The sequence below is a fragment of the Scyliorhinus torazame genome, chromosome 11, assembly GCF_047496885.1.
Source record: "Scyliorhinus torazame isolate Kashiwa2021f chromosome 11, sScyTor2.1, whole genome shotgun sequence".
NCBI classification, from domain to species: domain Eukaryota; kingdom Metazoa; phylum Chordata; class Chondrichthyes; order Carcharhiniformes; family Scyliorhinidae; genus Scyliorhinus; species Scyliorhinus torazame.
This window is the reverse complement of record NC_092717.1, coordinates 113,595,089-113,616,776: the sequence shown is the minus strand read 5'-3', so window position 1 is coordinate 113,616,776 and position 21,688 is coordinate 113,595,089. Positions and strand designations below refer to the sequence as shown.

Genomic DNA, 21,688 nt, shown 5'->3' with positions numbered 1-21,688 from the left:
CTTTCGCTTTGATGCAAAAAGCACAGGCATCACTAGAAAGGATGGAACATATTTGAGCTCCACCGGCCAAAGGCACAGGAGTGGCTCTGCACGTCTCCCCAACAACTGTAGCTGTTAAGTGATGGTTCAGCTGTTTTCTTGACACGAGGACCATCAGAGCCAGCTTCAATAGCAACAGCAACATGGAGACACAATGTACATTACTCAATTTCTTGTGTCTGACGGAAGAGAAGTATGCTGAGGTTCCCACAGACCAGAAACTGAACTGGACTAGCCAGATAAATACTGTGGTTATAAGAGCAGGTTAGAGGCTGGGAATCGTGTGATGAGTAATTCAGTTCCTGATTCCCCACAGCCCACCCGCAAGGTACAAGTCAGGAGAGTGATGGAATACTCCCCACTTGCCTGTATGAGTATTGTTCCAATAACACTCAAGAAGCTTGACACCATCGAGGACAACGCAACCCACTGACTGGCACCTCAACCACAAATATTCACCCCCTCAGCAGTGTATACCATCTACAAGATGCACTGTAGCAACTCACCAAAGCTCATTAGACAGCATCCCCCAAACCCACGACTGCACATCCAGAAGGACAAGAGCAGCATACACATGGGAACACCACCATTTGACGGATCCCCTCCAAGCCATTCACCATCCTGACTTGGAAACACATCGTCATTCCTTCACTGTCGTTGGGTCAAAATCCTGGAACTCTCTCCCTAACAGCACTGTAGGTGTACCTATACCATATGGATTGCAGCAGTTCAAGAAGGCAGCACACCACCACCTTCTCAATGGCAATTAGGAATGGGCAATAAAAAGGGATGCCCACGTCCCATAAAATAATTTTAAAACACTCCAGGAACTCTCCCCTATTAACTGTAGTGACTATCAGGAATCCACAACGCCTTCAGGAAAGGTTCATTTGACTGGCGGTGAAGGCGGCTCAAAGTGACCAGTGTCAGGGATGTATTGGATGGGTGGAGAGGCGGGCTAGACGTGGCCGGAGGAGCTGCATGACAGAGCACAGCCAAAGCCATTAAGAATCTTTACAAAATGCTGCTCGGCCTGAACTGCATTCAAGGTGGTGAGTGGCTCAGGTGTGTAAAGCACTCCAATGCTCCCTCAGGCACCTCTTCCTTTCAACCTGAACCAGCTCTTGGGAACTCCCTCCATGTAATTCTACTTTCTGTGTGCATGTTTCCTGTAAAGGCTGCTTTTGCACACCTTCCACTTTTCATCCCTGTCTGCCGTTCGGATACACTCTGGCATTTCATCCTGCTAAATGGAGTAGGTGAGAATCCCTAGTTGGAGGTCCTCTATATGGTAGTCCTTCTTTAGTCCAACGGGGATTTGGCATGGCGGGTGTTGTGTGTGGCAGTCAAGTTGGAGGAGAAAGATCACAGTCTAAAGCTGTTGAACTCAGTGTTGAGTTCGGAAGGCTACATAACATGTCTAATCGGAAGATGAGGTGTTGTTCCTCCAATTTAAGTTGGGCTTTACTGCAGTATTGCAGCAGGCCAAGGACGGACATGTGGGCATGAGAGCAAGATGCTGAGTTGAAATGGTTCGTGATGGGAAGCTTGATGTCATGCTTGTGGACTGAGCGAAGGTGTTCCACAAAGCGGTCACCTAGTCTGCATTTAATGTCCCCAATGTAGAAGAGACTGCATCATGAGCAGTGAATATGGCAGACCAAATTGAAGGAGGTGCAAATGAAACATTGCTTAACTTGAAAGGAGTGTTGGGACCTTGCACAGTGAGGAGGGAGGAGGTAAAGGGGCAGGTGTTGCACCTTCTGCGATGGCATGGGATGGTGCAGTGGGAAGGGGATAAAGGTTTGAGAGTGATGGAGGTGTAGGCCAGGCTGTCACAGAAGGAGTGGTCCCTGTGGAATGATGATAAGGAGGTTGAGGGAAAGACGTGTTTACTGGTGGCATCATGCTGGAGTTGGAGGAGTTGGCAGAGGATGGTCCTTTGAATCTGGAGGCTAATGGGGTGAAAAGTGAGGACAAGAGGGATCCTATCATGGTTCTGGGAAGGAGGGAATAGGGGCAGGGCAGAGGTGCGGGAGATGGGTCAGACAAGATTGAATGCCCTGGGAGGAAACTTCGGTTGAGGAAAAGGGCAGATGTGTCAGAAGCATTTTCAAAGGTGGTATCATTGGAACAGATCTGACAGAGGTGGACAAACTGGGAGAATGGGATTGAGTCCTTACAGGAATTGGGGTATAAGGACTACCCTGTCAAGCCCTTTAAAGGCTCTATGTACATCAATTGGATCACCACTCATTCCTCTGCACAATCTCTCTTCATAGAACAATCCCCCCATCCAAGGAATCACTCTGGTGAACCTGACTACACTTGCTCTAAGACAAGTATATGCTTCCTTGGATAAGACGACACAAATTGCACACAGTACTCCATCCAGAGGTGCTCTCACCAAGACCCTATATAATTGAAATAAGATTTATTTATTCTTGTACTCCAATCCTTTTCCAATATTTTCCTAATTGTTTTCTTTTCCTGTGTTAACTTTCTGTGATTTGACCAAGGACACCAGGTCTTTCTGAACACCCAATACCTCCTTGTCTCTCACCATTTAAAAAATATTCTGCTTTTCGGTTTTTCATAGAAAACTGGATCATTTCACACTCACCCCATTGTATTCCACCTGTTATGTCCTTGTCCACTCATCCAACCTGTCTACATCTCTCTGTGGTCTCTTTGATCCTCTTTACCCTAACTTCCCACCTAACTTTGTAATGCCAGCCAACTTGGTACGCCCGGTCCTGAGTATTAATCCTGCTACTTACAGACTGCCAACCTGAAAATGTCCCATTTATTCCTACTCTCTTTTTTCAGTCCTTTAATAAATCCTCAATCCTATTATAGTACCTCAATTCTCTGAGACCTAATTTTAAGTAATACTCGTGTAGCACCTTATCAAATATGTTTTGAAAATCAAAATGCACTATATTCAATAGTACTCCTCTTATACATTCTACTATTTACAACCATTAAAAAAAACTGGTAACAGACTTATCAATCGCCTGTTCCCTTTCATAAATCCTTGTTGTCTCTGTTTAATGAAATTATGCTTTACTAAAAGCCTGTCAACACCTTCCAAGCTAGTTTCTAACATTTTGCCTACTAATGATGGTAAGTTCCTCGTTTTCCCTTTTCTTTCTTTCTTTCTATCTTTCTTAAATAATGGGTTTATGTTTGTTACTTTCCAATCTTCGGAATTGTGCTTGAATCTCGGGAAGTCTGCAAGAGCAAAATCAATGCATCTACTATCAACAGTACACCTGCAACAACAACAAAAAAACTACTCAAATGTATACTTTTAGTTTAGACGGGCAGCATGGTCGGCGCAGGCTTGGAGGGCCGAAGGGCCTGTTGTTGAGCTGTACTTTTCTTTGTTCTGTGTTCTTTGTTCTAATCCCACTTTCTAGCACTTGGCCCATAGCCTTGAACGTAATGACATTTCAAGTGCATTTAAAGATTGTGAGGTTTCCTGCCTCAACTACCCTCCCAGGTAGTCATTCCAGGTGAAAAACCTTTTCCTCAAATCCCCTCTAAACATACTCCCTTTCACCTTAAAATTATGCCCCCTTGTTACTGACCCTTCAACTAAGGGGAACAGCTGCTTTTTATTCACCCTGTCCATGTCCCTCATACCTTATACACCTCAATCAGGTACTATCTCAGCCTTCTCTGCTCCAAAGAAAACAACCCGAGCTTATCCAGCTCTGTTCATAGCTAAAATGCTCCATCCCGGGAAACATCCTGGTGAATCTCCTCTGCACCCTCTCTAGTGCAATCACATCCTTCCTATAGTGCAATGACCAGAACTGAGCACTCCAGCTGTGGCCTAAGCAAAATTGTGTCCTGCTCCAACATAACCTCCGTGCTTTTATAATCTATGCCATGACTGATACAGGCAAGTGTCCCATATGCCTTTTTAACTACTCTATTAAAAGGTTTCCTGCCGCCTTCAAGCATCTGTGGCCATGCATCCCAAGATCCCTCTGTTCCTTTACGCTTCCCAGTGTCCTGCCATTCATTGAGTACTCCCTTGTCATGTAAGATTGATCATGCCTCACCTCACACTTTTCAAGGTTAAATTTCATCTGCCACTGATCTGTAATCTGACCAACCAGTCTGTATCCTCCCGAGACCTTCTTCTCCACTGTCAACCACCCGGACAATTTCCATGTCATCTGCAAACTTACTTATCACCCCCCCACACATTTTCTTCTATATCATTTATATATATCACAAACAATAAGGGACCCAGCACTGATCCCTGGGGGCATAAGCCTCCAGTCACACAAACAGCTTTCTGCCACCATCCTCTGCCTCCTATTACTAAGCCAATTTTCGATCCAACTTGCCATGTTATCCTGGATCCAATGTGCTATTAATTTCTTTATAAGTCTCCCATGTGAGTCCTTGTCAAAGGCTTTGCTGAAATCCATATAAACTACATCAGGGCAGCATGATGGCACAGTGGTTAGCACAGTTGCTTCACAGCAGCAGGGGCAAGGGTTCGATTCCCAGCTTGGGACACTGTCTGTGTGGAGTCCGCATGTTCTCCCTGTGTCTGCATGGGTTTCCTCCGGCCACTCCAGTTTCCTCCCACAAGTCCCAAAAGACGTGCTTGTTAGGTGAATTGGACATTCTGAATTCTCGCTCCATGTACCCAAACAGGTGCCATAGTGTGGCGACTGGGGGATTTTCACAGTAACTTCAATGCAGTGTTAATGTAAGCCTCCTTGTGACACTTCAGTGCTATTTCTTTACAAAGACTGTACTGATTTCTTTAAGTTCCTCATTCTCACTAAACCTTTGGTTCTCCATTATTTCCAAATAATTGTGTGTTTTCTACTGTGAAGAGAGTTACAACATTTTTTTCAAATGTCTCTGCTATTTCTTTATTCCTTATTACAATTTCACCTGTCTCTGCCAGTAATGGGCCCATGCTTACATTCCCTAATCTCTTCCTATTAACATTACAGATTGTAAACATTTCTATAGATTTGTCTCTTGTTAGTTTATTCTCCCATTCTCTTTCCTCATCAATTTCTTGGTCCTCTTTGGTTGAATTCTAAAATCCTAAATCCGTGGTTTACTATTCCTTTTGGTAACAGTAAGAGTCTCCTCCTTAAATTGAACACCATCTTTAACTCCTCTTGTTAGTCATGTCTTATCCACTTCATCTGTGCCTTAAAGCAGGGTTTTTCAAACTCAGGGTCGCGACCCACAAGTGTTGCGGAGCGACTGGTTGTGGTGTTCCCGATCGCGGGAAGAATCCCCCAATGGCCGCGACCGGCTTTTAAGAATACGACCGGGGGCAGTCCCCGACTGGTTGCATTGTTTGAAGGGGCAGGTGGCACGAGGCTAGGCTGTGTGCAGGTCACCACATTGTGGGGGGGGGGGGGGGGTCAGGTGCTGGCAGGCGTCCACTTGGGCTTGCAATGTTAACAGTGGTGACCCCGCTCTGGTGCTCATCCTCTGTGCACTGCTCGGCTCATCCCCCACCACCTATTGGCAGTATGCGACCTGCGGCTCCGTGGTCAAGCTGTTCGCCGGCTGCCATAAAGTCTACTTGCACTCCTGTGACTAGAGTGGATGCAGCTACTGGACAGTGAGAGGGAAGCCAGACCAGGTGTGTCGGCGAACAATACCGATCAAACATGGCCAGTCAATACGGCTGACATATGTCAACACTGGAATAAACCTACATAGTCATCACTTTGTGTCGCCACTCTGGAAACCAGGAAGTAAATGCTTTTGGTAAGAATAGAGAAAAAAATGACTTGGATGTTTGGATAGTGCAGTGCAGTGGAACCAGTGAGAAATATTGTGACATTGTATGTGTTTGACAAATTACTTCATCTCGTCTAAAGTCATAGTTTATAAAATAAAAACAAGATTGTACAATTTTTCTATGCTTGTTTAAATCTCTAAAGAAATTGGAATATATTTAAAACAATGTTTGTGTGTAAATGTAAGGATGCGCATGCTCAACTGAATTTGTTTTAATTTTCAGTCGTCAAAAGTCATAAATTTGGAAAAATCAGGTATTGGAAATAAAGTTTCAAAGTAAGAAAAGAATGCTGGCCGCAACCGGCCTTTAAATATGAACAATGGAGTCTTTCTGCCAGAGGCAGTAGCAGAGAGAAGGTCAGAACGTACATGGATGCATGCGCCTTGCACATCCGCGCTTTGGGTATGAAATCACGAAGGAGAGATTCCTCCATTTTGTAGCTGCCAGCAAGCAAGCAACAGGACTCTGTGAAGAACTGAAGATGGATTCTTTTGTATTAAGGGAGAGAGGGCCAGAGACACAAACAGGCCAGCATCTCACAATTGAATCTGCAGGAGAGAGCTTTTCAGGAGAGTCCAGGGCAGGACAAAGCAGTGCTGGTGTGAGCTGTATCGAGAGCTCCAGGGCCTCTGGTGAACAAACAATTAAGAAGAAGCTGACATAGCAGTATAAAGATGATTTATTGACATTTGGCTTTCATTGTGCCAATGCAAATCAGGATGCAAAGCCCAAGTGTGTTATGTGCAGGGAAGTACTGGCAAATGAAAGTTTAAAACCCTCAAATCTTTAAAGGCATTTGAAGGCTAAGCACGGCGATTTCGAGGACAAACTTCTTAATTGTTTTCAAAGGATGCAGCGATAACTTAAATCGTCAGCTGAAGTCCTTAGCAGAAATGCAATATTGAATAACAAAGCATGTGATATTGTGAGGACCAAGCAGGCTCACCTGCCGCATTAAAAGTAAGCAATAATGGTGTGTCACGAAGGTTGGCCGGCATGGGTCACGAGTGTTGGCCGGCATGGGTCACGAGCGTTGGCCGGAGGAAACCCACGCAGACACAGGGAGAATGTGCAGGCTCCACATAGACTCCACACAGACAGTAACCCAAGCCGGGAATCACACCCGGGTCCCTGGCGCTGTGAAGCAACAGTGCTAACAACTGTGTTACCGTGCCACCCATGAATACATTCCATGAATTCATCATTCACACTATTACTGGTTGCCTGATCTATTTGAAGTTTAAAATCCCCACATTTATTCTATTACCCTAGATTCTAACTACTTTCAGGAGATCTGTAGACAACGCTCATCAATGTTTTCTGCCCTTGCTGTTTCTTAGCTCAACCCAAGTTTATTATTCTTGATTTTCTGAGCTAGTATCCTTTCTCTCTAGTCTTTAGCCTATCGTATATTGGCAAGACTGTCTTCCTTTTCCAATTTGCCTCTTTCGCCTAGATGTTAATTATCCTGGAATATTTTGTTCTCAATCTTGGTCATTTTGCAACTATCTCTCTGTAATGGCTAATAAATCAAACCTATTAATTTATATCTGTGCGAGTGAGCTGCGGGTCAACCAAGACCTGGATGCGGAATTGGCAAAGAAGAGAGCCGAGCTCAACTGGTAAAGGCTGCCCTCTTCAAGAAGGGAGTGGAATTTGGAAGTTTTCGGTGTTGTACCCTGCCCACTTTTGGGTGACTCATCAGAAGCAGGAGTTCTATTTTGACTCGCCGGAGGAGGCGTTAGACTTTATGAGAGACCATGTTCTGGGAGGAATGTGAGGGCACTGAACTTTAGAATGGAGCTTTGTGTTTGTGGTAGAACGTTTGAGATGGGTAGGTCGGAGTGGGGTTCGATGGGGGAACGGCGATGGGGACTTTTGTTCTTCTTTGTTTGTTGGTGGTTGGGAGGGATGGGGGGGGGGGGGGGGAAGGGTGGGCTGGAGGGGGATGGGGAGATTAGAGACTTTGGGCAGCTAGGCAGGCTAGTTAACTGAAGTGAAGTGGGGGGGTCGTTAGGAGGAAGGCATAGGGGGTGAATGGGGTTGATTCTTTGTTGGGGGTGAAGGGGGAGGGGAGAGGGGAAGGATTGCTAAAGTGGGTGCGGTTGATGTGGCGCAGTTGGGAAGTGAGGGATGGCGGTGAATATCCGAGGGTGGGCCTAGAGAGGCACGTGACGCGGGCCAGGGACTGGCCAAGAAGGAGTGTCGCTGATCGGCAGTGAGGGGGGCAGGGAGCCTCCTAACCAGGCTGGTCACGTGGAACATGCGAGGGTTGAATGGGTTGGTTAAGCGATCACATGTGTACATGCATTTGAAGAGTATAAAGACGGACATGGTGTTCTTACAGGAGACACACCTGAAGTGGGGGAGACTTGGCTGAGGAGGGGATGGATGGTGCAGGTGTTCCACTCGGGGCTGGATATGAAGACGAGGGGAATGGTGGTGTTTGAGGTGGGAGCATTGTGGCCGATCCAGAGGGTAAATATGTGGTGGTTGGTGGGAAGCTGGAGGGCATGCCAGTGGTCCTGGTAAATGTTTATGTCCGAATTGGGGTGATGTGAATTTTATGAGATGGGTGTTGGGGAGGATTCCGGATTTCGATACGCACAGGTTGACTATGGGGAGTGGGGGGGAAATTTAATACGGTCCTGGATCTGAGCATGGACCGGTCGAGCCCGAAGTCGTCAAGGGGGTTGGCAGTGGCTAGGGAGCGGAGGGGGTTCATGGAATGCATGGGGGGGGGGGGCGGACCCATGGAAGTTTGGGAGACAGAGGGCGAATTAAAGAATTTTCATACTTCTCCCATATGCAGCGGGTGTATTCCCGATTTACTTTATCGTAATGGACAAGGCACTGCTGGTTCGGCAATCATGGTCTCTGACCAAACACCACATTGGGTAGATTTGCAGGTGGTTCAGGGGGAGGCCCAACGGCCACAGTGGAGATTAGATGTCGGGCTGTTGGCGGATGAGGGGATGTGTCAGTAGGTGAGAGCTGCCATTCGGGGCTATTGGGGGTGAATGATAAGGGGGAGGGAGCAGCACGGTGGCACAGTTGTTAGCGCTGCTGCCTACAGTGCTGAGGACCCGGGTTCGAATCCCGGCCCTGGGGCACTGTCCGTGTGGAGTTTGCACATGCTCCCAGTGTATACATGGGTTTCACCCTCACAACCCAAAGGTGTGCAGGGTAGGTGGATTGGCCCCTGAATTGGAAAAAAAAAATTGGGTACTCTTAAAAAAAAAATGTTATTTAAAAAAAAAATGATACAGGTGGATTCCTGCCACTGGGTCAGTGCAAGGTTTAATCCCTGATATTTAAAAAAATGATATAGGGGGAGGTCACAGCTGCCATGTTGTGCGAGGCACTTAAGGGTGTAGTTAGAGGGGAATTTATTTTGATTTGGGTGCACAGGAAGAGGGTGGAGTGGGAGGAGAGGGCAAGGCTCATCAATGAGAACTTGAGGGTAGATAGGATGTACTCGGTAGCACCAAAGGAGGGGTTGTTGAAGGAGAGACAGAGGCTCCAGATGGAATTTGGGTTAGTATCTATGGGGAATGCAACGCGGCAGTTGCGGAGGGCCAGGTGGAGAGGGTTGGCAGTTTATGAGTACAGGGAGAAGGCGAACAGGATGTTGGCCCATCAGTTGAGAAAGCAGGTAGCGGTAAGGGAAATCGGTAGAGTGAGGAAAGAGGGGGGTACAGTGGTGATGGACCCGGAGAGGTGAATGGAGTATTTGAGGCCTTTTATAGGAGGCTCTATGAGTTGGACCCCCAAGTGGGGAAGAGGGGATATGGCGGTTCCTGGATGGGTTGGAGTTCCCCAAGGTGGAGAAGGGGCAGGTTCAGGGCCTGAAGGCCCCAATTGGGCTGCGGGAGATGATGGATGGCATTGGGGCGAGGCAGACAGGGAAGACCCCGGGTGGGTTCCCACTAGAGTTTTATAAAAAGTTTGGGGGGGGGGAGCTGTAGCCACTGCTGGTGAGGATATATAATATGTATGTATATATAAATACCTTAATAAAAAAATATAATGAAGCGCGGGAGAGGGGGCGGGGGGAAACTCGCCCCTACTTTATCGCATGCTTCCATCTCCCTGATTCTTAAAAAGAATAAGGACCTGGAGGCAGTGTGGATTGTATCACCTGATATAGTTATAGAATGTCGATGCCAAGCTTTTGGCGAAGGCACTTGCATCGCAAATTGACAATTGTGTGCCGGGGTTGATTAGGGAGGATCAGACGGATTTTGGAAGGCAGTTGTCTGCAAATGTGCGGAGGTTACTGAAAGAGATTAAGAAGCTCTTGGGGGGAGGGGGGGGGGGGGGGGTAGGAGGTTGAGATAGTGGTGACGATGGAGGGAAGAAGGCTTTTGATCGGGCGGAGTGGGCGTATTTGCTCGAGGTGCTGGGGCGGTTCGGGTTCGGACAGGGGTTTCTGGATTGGATCCGGTTACTGTATAAGGCAGTGGTGGCGAGTGTGTGGACAAAATGAGTGAGTTTGGGATACTTTGAGTTACACCGTGGGACGAGACAGGGATGCCCACTCTTCCTGTTGCTTTTCGCCTTGGCAATGGCGCTCAGGGCATCGCGGAATTGGACAGAAATTGAACGGTTGGTGGGGGGTGTCAAGCATAAGGTTTCACTGTATGCAGATGATCCTTTATTATAGATTTCGGACTCGTTGGGCTGCATTGGGGGAATTAAGCCAGTTTTTGGGATATAAATTGAATATGGGGAAAGAGGGAAGTTCCCAATCAATGCTAGGGGGCAGAAAAGAAAGTTAGGGAGTTGCCGTTCAGGGTGGTGGGGACGAGCTTTAGATACCTTGGTATCCAGGTGGCGCAGAGCTAGGTCCAGCTGCATAGGTTGAACTTGCCCGATTGGTGGAGGGGATGAGGGGATGAAGGTGGATTTTAAGAGATGGGGCGGGTGCAGAAAGTAAAATGACGGTTTTTAAGTTAGAGTACTCAATTTAGTTTTCCCAATTAAGGGGCAATTTAACGTGGCCAATCCACCTACCCTGGACATCTTCGGGTTGTGGGGGTGAGACCCACGCAGACAAGGAGAGAATGTGCTGCCAAGGTTTCTGTTTGTGTTTTAAAACTTCCCGATCTTTGTCCCCAAGTCGTTTTTCAGGTAAGTCGATGGGTTGATCTTGGGGTTTGTGTGGGCAGGGAAGGCCCCGCGGGTGCGGCGGGCCTTTTGGAACGGTGGTGAGGGGGCCTGCCATTTTCAAATTTGATCAATTATTATGAACTACAAACATTGCAATGGTGAGGAAATGGGTCGTGGAGGAGAGGTCAGTTCGACCATAAGACATAGAAGCAGAATTAGGCCACTCGGCCCATCGAGCCTTCTCCGCCATTCAATCATTTTTTTTAAAAACGCATTTTATTCAAATTTTTTCAAAGTAGGTTACAGCAAATAAACACCCCAGGAAACAATCTTCCCAACAATCAACTATACAGTTTGTACAGATTTCTTTCCTTTTTCACTCCCCCCCTACCCCCCCTCCCCATCACCCCTCCCCCTCCCCCCCCCGCCCTGCGACGAACAGCTCCTCAAACACTGTCACAAACATCCCCCACCTTTTCTCAAACTCCCCTGCTGAGCCCCTTAATTCATACTTTATTTTCTCTAACCGCAGGAAGTCATACAGGTCACCCAACCATGCTGCTACTCCCGGTGGCAATGCCGACCGCCACTCCAGCAATATTCGTCGCCGTGCAATCAGAGAGGCGAAGGCCATGATATCGGCCTTCTTCCGCTCCATGAGCTCCGGCTTCTCTGAAACCCCAAATATCGCCACCAAAGGGTCCGGGTCCACTTCCTCCTCCGCTATCCTGGCTAAGACCACGAACACTCCCGCCCAGAATCTTCCCAATTTTTCACAACCCCAAAACATGTGCGCATGATTCGCTGGCCCCCGCCCATACCTCTCACGCTCATCTGCTACCCCCTGAAAGAACCCACCCATTCTCGTCTGAGTCGTATGCACCCTGTGCACCACTTTAAACTGTATCAGGCTCATCCTTGCACAAGGGGAGGTCCCGTTTACCCTTCGCAGTGCCTCACTCCATACTCCCCAATTGATCTCCATTCCCAACTCTGCTTCCCATTTCTCCTTGATCTTCACCACCCGCTCGCCTCCCTGCTCCCCCAGCTCCGCCATTCAATCATGGATGATATTTTTCTCATCCCCATTCTCCTGCCTTCTCCCCATAACCCCGATCCCCTTATTAATCAAGAATCTATCTATCTCTGTCATAAAGACACTCAGTGATTTGGCCTCCACAGCCTTCTGCGGCAAAGAGTTCCACAGATTCACTACCCTCTGGCTGAAGACATTCCTCCTCATATCTGTTTTAAAAGATTGTCCCTTTCATCTGAGATTGTGTTTGTGGAGGGGTGGAGGTAGCATTGTGTAGGGGAACAAGCGTGAGGGCTTTGTTGTTTCCATTAGCCCAGTGTGTCGGCTTTGAGGGTATGGGGATTGTGTAGGCTGCACTTGGGGTTGTTGTTGTTGTGGGCGTCTATTTGTGATAATAATAGATTTGCGCGGACGAGATTGGATGGAGGTCAGGGACCTGGCAGAATTCCTGAGGCTGGAGAAGATCAAGTTCTCTCTGCAGGGGTTGGTAGAAGAGTTCACCCGGAGGTGGAAACCATTCATTGCTTTCTTCCAAGGAGGATTGAGGGGTCGGGGAGCTTTTGGGGTGTGTAGGGGAGATTAAAATGGGGAAGGCAGGGAGTGGGTGAGGGGCAGTGTCAGGGGGGGCGATGTGATATTCTTCTGATGCTCATTCTCATAGCAACAGGAGTAGGCCATTCAGCCCCTCGTGCCTGTCCCACCATTCATTGAGGTCTGTAACCAAACTCCATATGCCTGCCGTTGGCCCATATCCCTTAATACCGTTGCTTAATTTGAACAAAAATCTTATCTATTTCAGATGTAAAATTAACTGATCTAGCTTCAACTTCTGTTAATGGCAGATCTAGCTTCAACTGCTGTTAATGGGAGAGAGTTCCAAACTTCCAGCACCTTTGAGTGAAGAAGTTCTTCATAACATCTCTTCTGAACCATCTAGTCCGAATTTTTAGACTATTCCCCTTAGTTTTAGAATCTCCAACCAGTGGAAATAGTTTATCTTCATCTACAATGTCTTTCCCTGTTAATATATTGAATGCCTCGATCAGATCACTCAACCAATTTCCTCACCATTTCAATAATTTGCCCTCAACGCCTTGGGCTTCTACCTTAGTTGACAGTCTCTTGTGTGGGACTCTATCCTTTTGGAAGTCCATATAAATGACATCCATAGACATTCTCCTGTCTATTACCTTAGTCACCTTTAATTGTATTAAGTCCCTGTCCTCTATCGAATATTAATTTTTTGGGGACTTCCTGCAAGTTATCCTCCTTTTTTATTGTAAATACTGAGGCAAAGTTATTGTTCAACATGTCTGCCATTTCACCATTATCACTGACACTATCTCCATTTTCAGCTTTTAGTGGGCGTACATTTGCTCTTGACCACAACTATAACATTTTTTCCTTTTGATTTTGTGGTCTCTTGCAAGTTTCCTTTCATAATCCCTTTTAGTAGCTCTTATAAGATGCTTTGTGACGCTTTACTGGTCCTTGTACCCATCGCATTCGTCCAGATCTGTTCTTTGTCTTGCATTTTTGTAAGCCCTTTCTTTTAGTTTTATGCTGTCCCGAACCTCTTTAGTTGTCCATGACTGCTTTTTTTGTGAAGCAGAGCCTTTTCCTCTCAGGGGTATATACTTGCTCGGTATCTCGTTAAATGTATTATTAAATATTCTCCACTGATCCTCAGTCGTTTGACCCATTAACAGATCTTCCCACTTTACCGTGGACAGTCTCTGCCTCATCCCATTAAAGTCAGACTTACCCAAGTCTAAAATCCTAGTATCCGAAATGTGCTTTTCACTTTCAAACGCTAACGGAATTCAATCATGTTGTGATCACTATTTGATAAATGTTCGTGCAGTTAGGCTACTGATTAAGTTGGGCTCATTACTCATAACTAAATTTAATATGGCTTGCCCCCTTGTTGCATTTAGAACATATTGCTGCAGGAAACTATCCCAGACACATTTCAGAAATTCACTACCTTTCTGACAGGTTGTCTGCCTCTCTCAATCTATGTATAAATTGAAATCCCCCATTAATACTACTCTGTCTTTACTACACACATAGAACATAGAAAATACAGCACAGAACAGGCCCTTCGGCCCACGATGTTGTGCCGAACCTTTGTCCTAGATTAATCATAGATTACCATTGAATTTACAGTGCAGGAGGCCATTCGGCCCATTGAGTTTGCACCGAAGGGCAATTTTGGACACCAAGGGCAATTTATCATGGCCAATCCACCTAACCTGCACATCTTGGACTGTGGGAGGAAACCGGAGCACCCGGAGGAAACCCACGCAGACACGGGGAGGATGTGCAGACTCCGCACAGACAGTGACCCAAGCCGGAATCGAACCTGGGACCCTGGAGCTGTGAAGCAATTGTGCTATCCACAATGCTACCGTGCTGCCCTTCAGAACAAATAAATCTACACTATATCATTTTACCGTAATCCATGTACCTATCCAATAGCTGCTTGAAGGTCCCTAATGTTTCCGACTCAACTACTTCCACAGGCAGTGCATTCCATGCCCCCACTACTCTCTGGGTAAAGAACCTACCTCTGATATCCCTCCTATATCTTCCACCTTAAATTTATGTCCCCTTGTAATGGTTTGTTCCACCCGGGGAAAAAGTCTCTGACTGTCTACTCTATCTATTCCCCTGATCATCTTATAAACCTCTATCAAGTCGCCCCTCATCCTTCTCCGTTCTAATGAGAAAAGGCCTAGCACCCTCAACCTTTCCTCGTAAGACCTACTCTCCATTCCCGGCACCATCCTGGTAAATTTCCTTTGCACCTTTTCCAAAGCTTCCACATCCTTCCTAAAATGAGGCGACCAGAACTGTACACAGTACTCCAAATGCGGCCCTTACCAAAGTTTTGTACAGCTGCATCATCACCTCACGGCTCTTAAATTCAATCCCTCTGGTTTTTTTCAAAAAATATATTTTATTAAAGTTTTCAAACAGAATTTTTCCATTTTACAAATCAACATAAAAATAGTACAGTAACTTATAAATAACATTATTTAAATAATATAGTGAACTAACAAAGTAACAAAAAATAGTGCTCCCCCCCTCCCCTCACAAACAGCAGAGGACCCAGAACTGATCCCTGCGGTACGCCACTGGTAAATGGGATCCAGGCTGAATATTTGCCATCCACCACCACTCTCTGACTTCTATCGGTTAGCCAGTTCGTTATCCAACTGGCCAAATTTCCCACTATCCCATGCCTCCTTACTTTCTGCAGAAGCCTACCATGGGGAACCTTATCAAATGCCTTACTAAAATCCATGTACACTACATCCACTGCTTTACCTTCATCCACATGCTTGGTCACCTCCTCAAAGAATTCAATAAGATTTGTAAGGCAAGACCTACCCCTCACAAATCCGTGCTGACCATCCCTAATCAAGCAGTGTCTTTCCAGATGCTCAGAAATCCTATCCTTCAGTACCCTTTCCATTACTTTGCCTACCACCGTAGTAAGACTAACTGGCCTGTAATTCCCAGGGTTATTCCTAGTCCCTTTTTTGAACAGGGGCACGACATTCGCCACTCTCCAATCCCCTGGTACCACCCCTGTTGACAGTGAGGACGAAAAGATCATTGCCAACGGCTCTGCAATTTCATCTCTTGCTTCCCATAGAATCCTTGGATATATCCCATCAGGCCCGGGGGACTTGTCTATCCTCAAGTTTTTCAAAATGCCCAACACATCTTCCTTCCTAACAAGTATTTCCTCGAGCTTACCAGTCTGTTTCACACTGTCCTCTCCAACAATATGGCCCCTCTCATTTGTAAATACAGAAGAAAAGTACTCGTTCAAGACCTCTCCTATCTCTTCAGACTCAATACACAATCTCCCGCTACTGTCCTTGATCGGACCTACCCTCGCTCTAGTCATTCTCATATTTCTCACATATGGGTAAAAGGCCTTGGGGTTTTCCTTGATCCTACCCGCCAAAGATTGTTCATGCCCTCTCTTAGCTCTCCTAATCCCTTTCTTCAGTTCCCTCCTGGCTATCTTGTATCCCTCCAACGCCCTATCTGAACCTGGTTTCCTCAGCCTTACATAAGTCTCCTTTTTCCTCTTAACAAGACATTCAACCTCTCTTGTCAACCATGGTTCCCTCACTCGACCATCTCACGTGCCTAATTTCTGCCTTTATACAATCTAACACCTCAGAATTGCTTCTAGGGGGTTGACACATTACAGTCTTAGATCCTTTTTCGTTCCTCAGTTCCACCCACATGGTCTCCACTGGATGCTCTCCCAGGCAAAAGAAAATTCATGTTGGGAAAATAAAATCCAACTCTAGCATTACAAAGCTAAAAATATTATAATTTGTCAGGCTATTTATTTTAATTTTCACCAGAAGATGGACAGAATTTTACAAAGCGGTTAAAAAAATCTGAATAAATATTCCAGAATCTAATGTAGTAACGCTTGTTCAGTCACTATAAGCCCAGGGCTCTAATAATATGCCTAGATTTATTTACATTGCAATGATACCGGCATTTGGACTTTGAATCATGGCCTACACAAAAACTAAACTGTAGAAGTTTAAAGCTTCAATTTCCGAATGCAACATATGAAATCTAATTATTGTTAGATCAGGCTCCTCAAAACTCAAATGGTGTTATGCAGCTCTATAGTATTTAGAAAGCATGTTAATTAAAATATCTAGTGGCAAAATTTATTAAATTTGTCTACTCTAATAGTTAATTCTATGTCAATACTCAAAAATCAATTTTCAGTTTCAACACATCACCGGTTACATCACTGTTCTCTCGCTATTTACAATATCAAAACTCAACCTTAAGACATGCCCTCATAACAAGCACACAATCGCACACACAGTGTTGTAGCCTTGCAGAACAGTCTATTTCAACTCATAAAATTAATGTGTATTGTAAATACACCAGTACCTGTTTCAAAATATTGTTATTGGTTCTTTTGCTTCCCAATACCAAGTCAAACATAAAATTTAATTTTCCGTTATCTTTCATTTTCAGATATTGATTAAACTAAACTAAGGTACATTTTTAGCATTCTACTTCAGATTTCCAACTTTGGGGTTTCCTTTTTTTTTTAAATAGCTATTAGTGTGTAATGCTATCACAATACCATCCCGAGATAAATTAACTGAAATGTACTATAATAAGATAATGTAATTTCTCACCCATTAGGGTTGCTAGAAGGCAGAGGGAAGACATTTCAAGATCAATATGGTCTTGCATATCCTTAACAGAACCTCGACCAGATGCCTCAGGTTCTTCAGTTTTCCAGGAATGAGCTGCAGATGTTGAAGCAGCAGGAACAAGATCTTTGCTGTCTTTCAAAATCTCCACGGAAACACGATCACCATGTTGTAGGGGCAAAACCTCATTTTCCCATCCCACTTTAGGTGGATGCAGTTCCTTGGGAGGAAAGCCATGCCGTATACATTGCAAATGTGGAGGAAGGTTAAATTCTTTAGCTATGCTTTCTTGAAATTCTGAAAATGTTACAGATGCTTGAAGGGTCAGTGTTGCCTGTCTCCCATCACTCGTGGTTACTCTAATCTTTTTCTCCTTGGTAGGTGATGCGGAATAAGGGGACTTGATGGGAGTGGCTGGAGCAGATGATGATCCATCTTTAATAATTCCAGGCGATGATGGTTGGCCTGGTACTTTTTGATCTTGGCGTAATTTGTCAGTTTTCCGCTTTTGCGCGATAGCTGCATGGTCAGTAATATTCTGCTGAATACCTCGTTCAGTTTTACTCATATTCAGTTCTTCCTTATGCAGAGTCTTTGATTTCTGACCCATTAAAATAATTTTGGTAGGTAAATGAGGCTCTGATGCTGGTTCATCTTGCAAGTCACCAACTCTGCGACTATGTGCCCCTTCAACAGTGACTGGAGTATATTCATCAGGGTTCTTTTTTGCTGTATGATGTAATATGGTGTTAACAACCTTCTGAATCAAAATTTCACTTCCAAATTCGCCAGGAAAATGCTTGGTAACAAGCTTCATTGCAACATCATAAACATTGCTGTTTAGAGCCACTTCACTTTCATACTGAAACCAATAAACAGTTTCTCGAACCACCCTTCCATTCCATTCCAAAGTTATTGGGAATGCTTCGGGTAAGTTATCATATTCCTTTCCTTCCCAGTAATGCTTGTAGCCACAGCCACATTTACCTCCAGCAGATCTGGCATTAGTTCGATCTCCATCTAAGTACACAACAGAACCATCCCCTCTGACGTGGCGCATAGAAGTACCATGACACCAGTTGCAAGATGTTAAGTGACTCAAATTATAATCTGGCACCAGTACATCTTCTTTAGGATCATATGAGCAGACCAAATGGTTAACAGGAAAGCTGTAATTTTTGTCTGGCTTCAGTTGGCCATGAGTGCTTGTAGCTAAGTTGTATAGCTTTCCTCCTGGAGCGAGCCACTCTGTAGGCACATGAAGCTCAGAAAGAGCTCCACAAATCAAACATTTCTGCAAACGATTTTCAATTACAGCTTTCTTTGCAGCTTCAGTAACATCTTCAGGCTGTATTCCAATCACCCCTGTCCTTCTGTATATATATTGATGGACATCTGCTACCAGAGAAGGGTGGATATCATGTGTCTTCAAGAAAATTTCTTCCATCGCGGCAACTAGCCTCTGCAAGTACTTGTCCTGCAAACTTCGGTCACCTCCTAATGTACAGCTGTCATCGTCAAACTGTATGTACTTCCTAATAAGCTCCTGTGGGACACCCCAGGCTTTAGGCAACAGTTTTAAAGGAAGCCTGGGTAAAGGACCCCTTTTAATTCCAACCAAAGGTATATAATGGTTGCGCCCTGAACTGCTCCATGCAATGCAAATAGGTTTATTAAGCTGTCCATCCTTTCCCCAACATTTTTCTTCAGGAACTAACCCTGGGAGAAATGTAGCTGAATAATCACCACAACTTCTCATTCCACTCAGAGAATCCAGCAAAATGATTGGACGATGCAATACATTGGCCAAACCAAATATATGAATATTACGTAGACCTAAAGGTACGCCTTCAGGAGGAACAAACAAAGGATCACACTCATTAATGATATCCTCCCATTCAGCTGCATCAATGAAGTCATGAAATAATGCCTTGTAACGATCCAGGTTTAGCTTAAAGTGTTGTTTGAGATTTTCACGCAGAGCATGCCAGAAAAGTTCTCTGCCCACCAAAGCCCTGGAAACAGCATGAACCAAACAATGACCATCACCATCAACGTGAACAGGGATTAAACATTCTTGATTACTATTTGCCTTCTTGATCTCCTCAAGAGTATCATGGAGGTACAACAGGCTCCCTGAGCGGTCTTTCCCATAGCCCATAGTTCCAATGTGCTCTGCATCAATAAGGAAAGCTCTGTCACCCAACAAGGCACAATCAAACATTTCCCCTTGGTTCATCGCTCTCAAGAGTTTGGCCTTCCCGGTTTGCTTATCCATGCCATACCGGGTCAGTATAGGAGACAGCAGCTTACAGTGGTAATTGGACAGTCCCATTACTTTCACCATTTCCGTGCCCTTTTTGGGGGCCGTGACTCCCAGCAAAGCATTCCTCAGCAGGTTGTGCAGCACCACGTCTGGGTCGGTGACTTCCTCTACATTGAGCAGGTTTCTTTGTTCATGGCGCTGGCCGCATTCGGTGCATTCTATACTGACTCCATAGGCTGGGAAAAACAGCCGAGCCTGGCACTTGGGATCCGGACACGTACCCGACAGAATACGTTTGTCTTTTTTCTTAGATCCTTGCAACATTGTCTCATTGATTATTCCGGTTATAGTAAAATCGGTCAATATATTTTTAGTCGTTGATGCTCACAGTGTCATGGTCAGTTGATAAGGAGAAAGGCTGTTCCTGTCACTAATATTCTTTACTGGGAGATGAAACGCGGAAGTACTCAGTTTCCTCTTTCTCCTTCCACTCACAGTTTCCGTTATTAAACGAAACGAAACAAGTCTCCTTTACTGAAGGCAGGAGACAGCAGCGAGGAGTGAGTGCGGACACGCATGCTCCGAAGGCGCGCTGTATGACGGAGTTGTAGTTTTCAGTTGAAAGTATTTCCGTCGGTTTGCTGGTGGAATGTGAGATTTTTGAACTACAATTCCCGTAATGCATTGAAGCGACCAGCAGACTGTCCATTGAGCGGAGGACTCTAACTGCTGGACAACCGAAAGGTGTGCTGGGAGTACAGGTGATGGTTATGTCACGTTTGTTTTTTTTGCTTTTTTTTTGTGTTGTAATTTTGAATGTCAGCGACAGTCGGAATACTGTATTTCCTTGATCGTGTGGCTTGATTAACCCAATTAAAATGATTTTACATTATTTTTATTGGCTAGTTCCACTACACGACACGATACCCTGAGCTAAGTGTATGTGAACTGTGGCCTTTCAAATGTGTTTCCCCCCCCCCCCTTGTGCTGTGAAGATCTGAACGAGTTGGCACGGTGCAGATGTCAGTTTAGAATGAGCTGTCAGGCCTGCTGCGCGGTTACTAAGGAGAAGCCGATGTCATAGATACCGTCATAGTCAGGATTTGACTACGTTTCACCTCTCACTGCGCGCTATTGCGCAAGAATCGCCAATGACGTCATCATCCGTGGGTTGCTGCCGCGATGTGATGACGTAGGCACAATTTTATTCCTGCTACCTCCGAGCACTCAAGGACTGATGGTGTGAGGGTGGGGACGGTCAGCGAGGCTGCTGTGAGAAAACTCATTTCCATACCTTTCTCGGTGGACGTTTCCATAATTGTGACCGCAGCATCATTACTTTAAAAATTGTAAACGTGAAAGTTTGAATTAATACTAAAAGCACCCCAAAGGAGTGGGCTCCTTTGTTTAACCCTCCTGAATAAGTTCCAAAGCCAAAATATGTTTTCCTTTTATATTTCCAAGTAATTTCCTCGTGACTCATTTTACCATGGCATCCTTGACAATAAACAAAAAACGATATTTGTCAGAAAAAGGCTCCAGGGACACAGACTTACCAGTCTAGGAAAAATCTCTTCTGTTGTTTTCCTTGTGTCGGATATCTGTAATTGTCTTTCCTATGGCCATATGTTCCTCTTCCACTACCATGTTGTTCACAGTTGCTTCTCTCCCATTTGTCTCACACTCCCTGGGTTCAATTTTCGAAAGTAAAAAATACTGGAAAGAATGCAGGTCTGGCAGCATCTGTAGAGAGAAACCGGTAGTCAACATTTCAAGTCGGAAAAACTTCTGTGTTTTGAAGAGGGGTTATATGGGCTCAAAATGTTTTTTAAAAATATTTTATTAGGGTATTTGCAAGTTTTTATAATAATACCAATAACAGAGACATAAACATGGTACAATAAACATTTCCACCTCCATCACAATTTTCACACACCCCAACCATAAAACATCAATCCGGCCCTCTTCCCCCCCCACCCCCCTTTGGAATTCTGCTACTGCTGACATTTTAATTTTCTCCGAGGAAGTCACCTCTGGGTGAACCCAACCATTAATACTCATTTTTTAAAAATAATTTTTATTAAAGGTTTTCATAAAATATCAATAAATGAGAAAGAAAAAAGAACCCAACAGGGTTAAGTACAAAACACAATCTAAAAAAGCAACCCCCCAAACCCCTCCCCCCCGTACCTAAATAATAAATTAACATTAACACC

The 21,688-nt window shown here is 45.1% G+C and overlaps 1 protein-coding gene across 1 annotated transcript in view; it reads right to left on the bottom strand.

Annotated features, from left to right (window-relative positions):
• The window catches only part of vcpip1 (valosin containing protein (p97)/p47 complex interacting protein 1), a 78,250-nt gene extending 57,953 nt beyond the window's left edge, over nucleotides 1–20,297 (bottom strand). Inside the window, exon 1 of the mRNA XM_072467642.1 lies at nucleotides 17,189–20,297. Within this exon, the coding sequence (XP_072323743.1) occupies nucleotides 17,189–19,796 (2,608 nt within the window). The 5' untranslated portion in view covers nucleotides 19,797–20,297. The remainder of the gene's footprint in view (nucleotides 1–17,188) is intronic.
• Nucleotides 20,298–21,688: the final 1,391 nt, after the last annotated feature.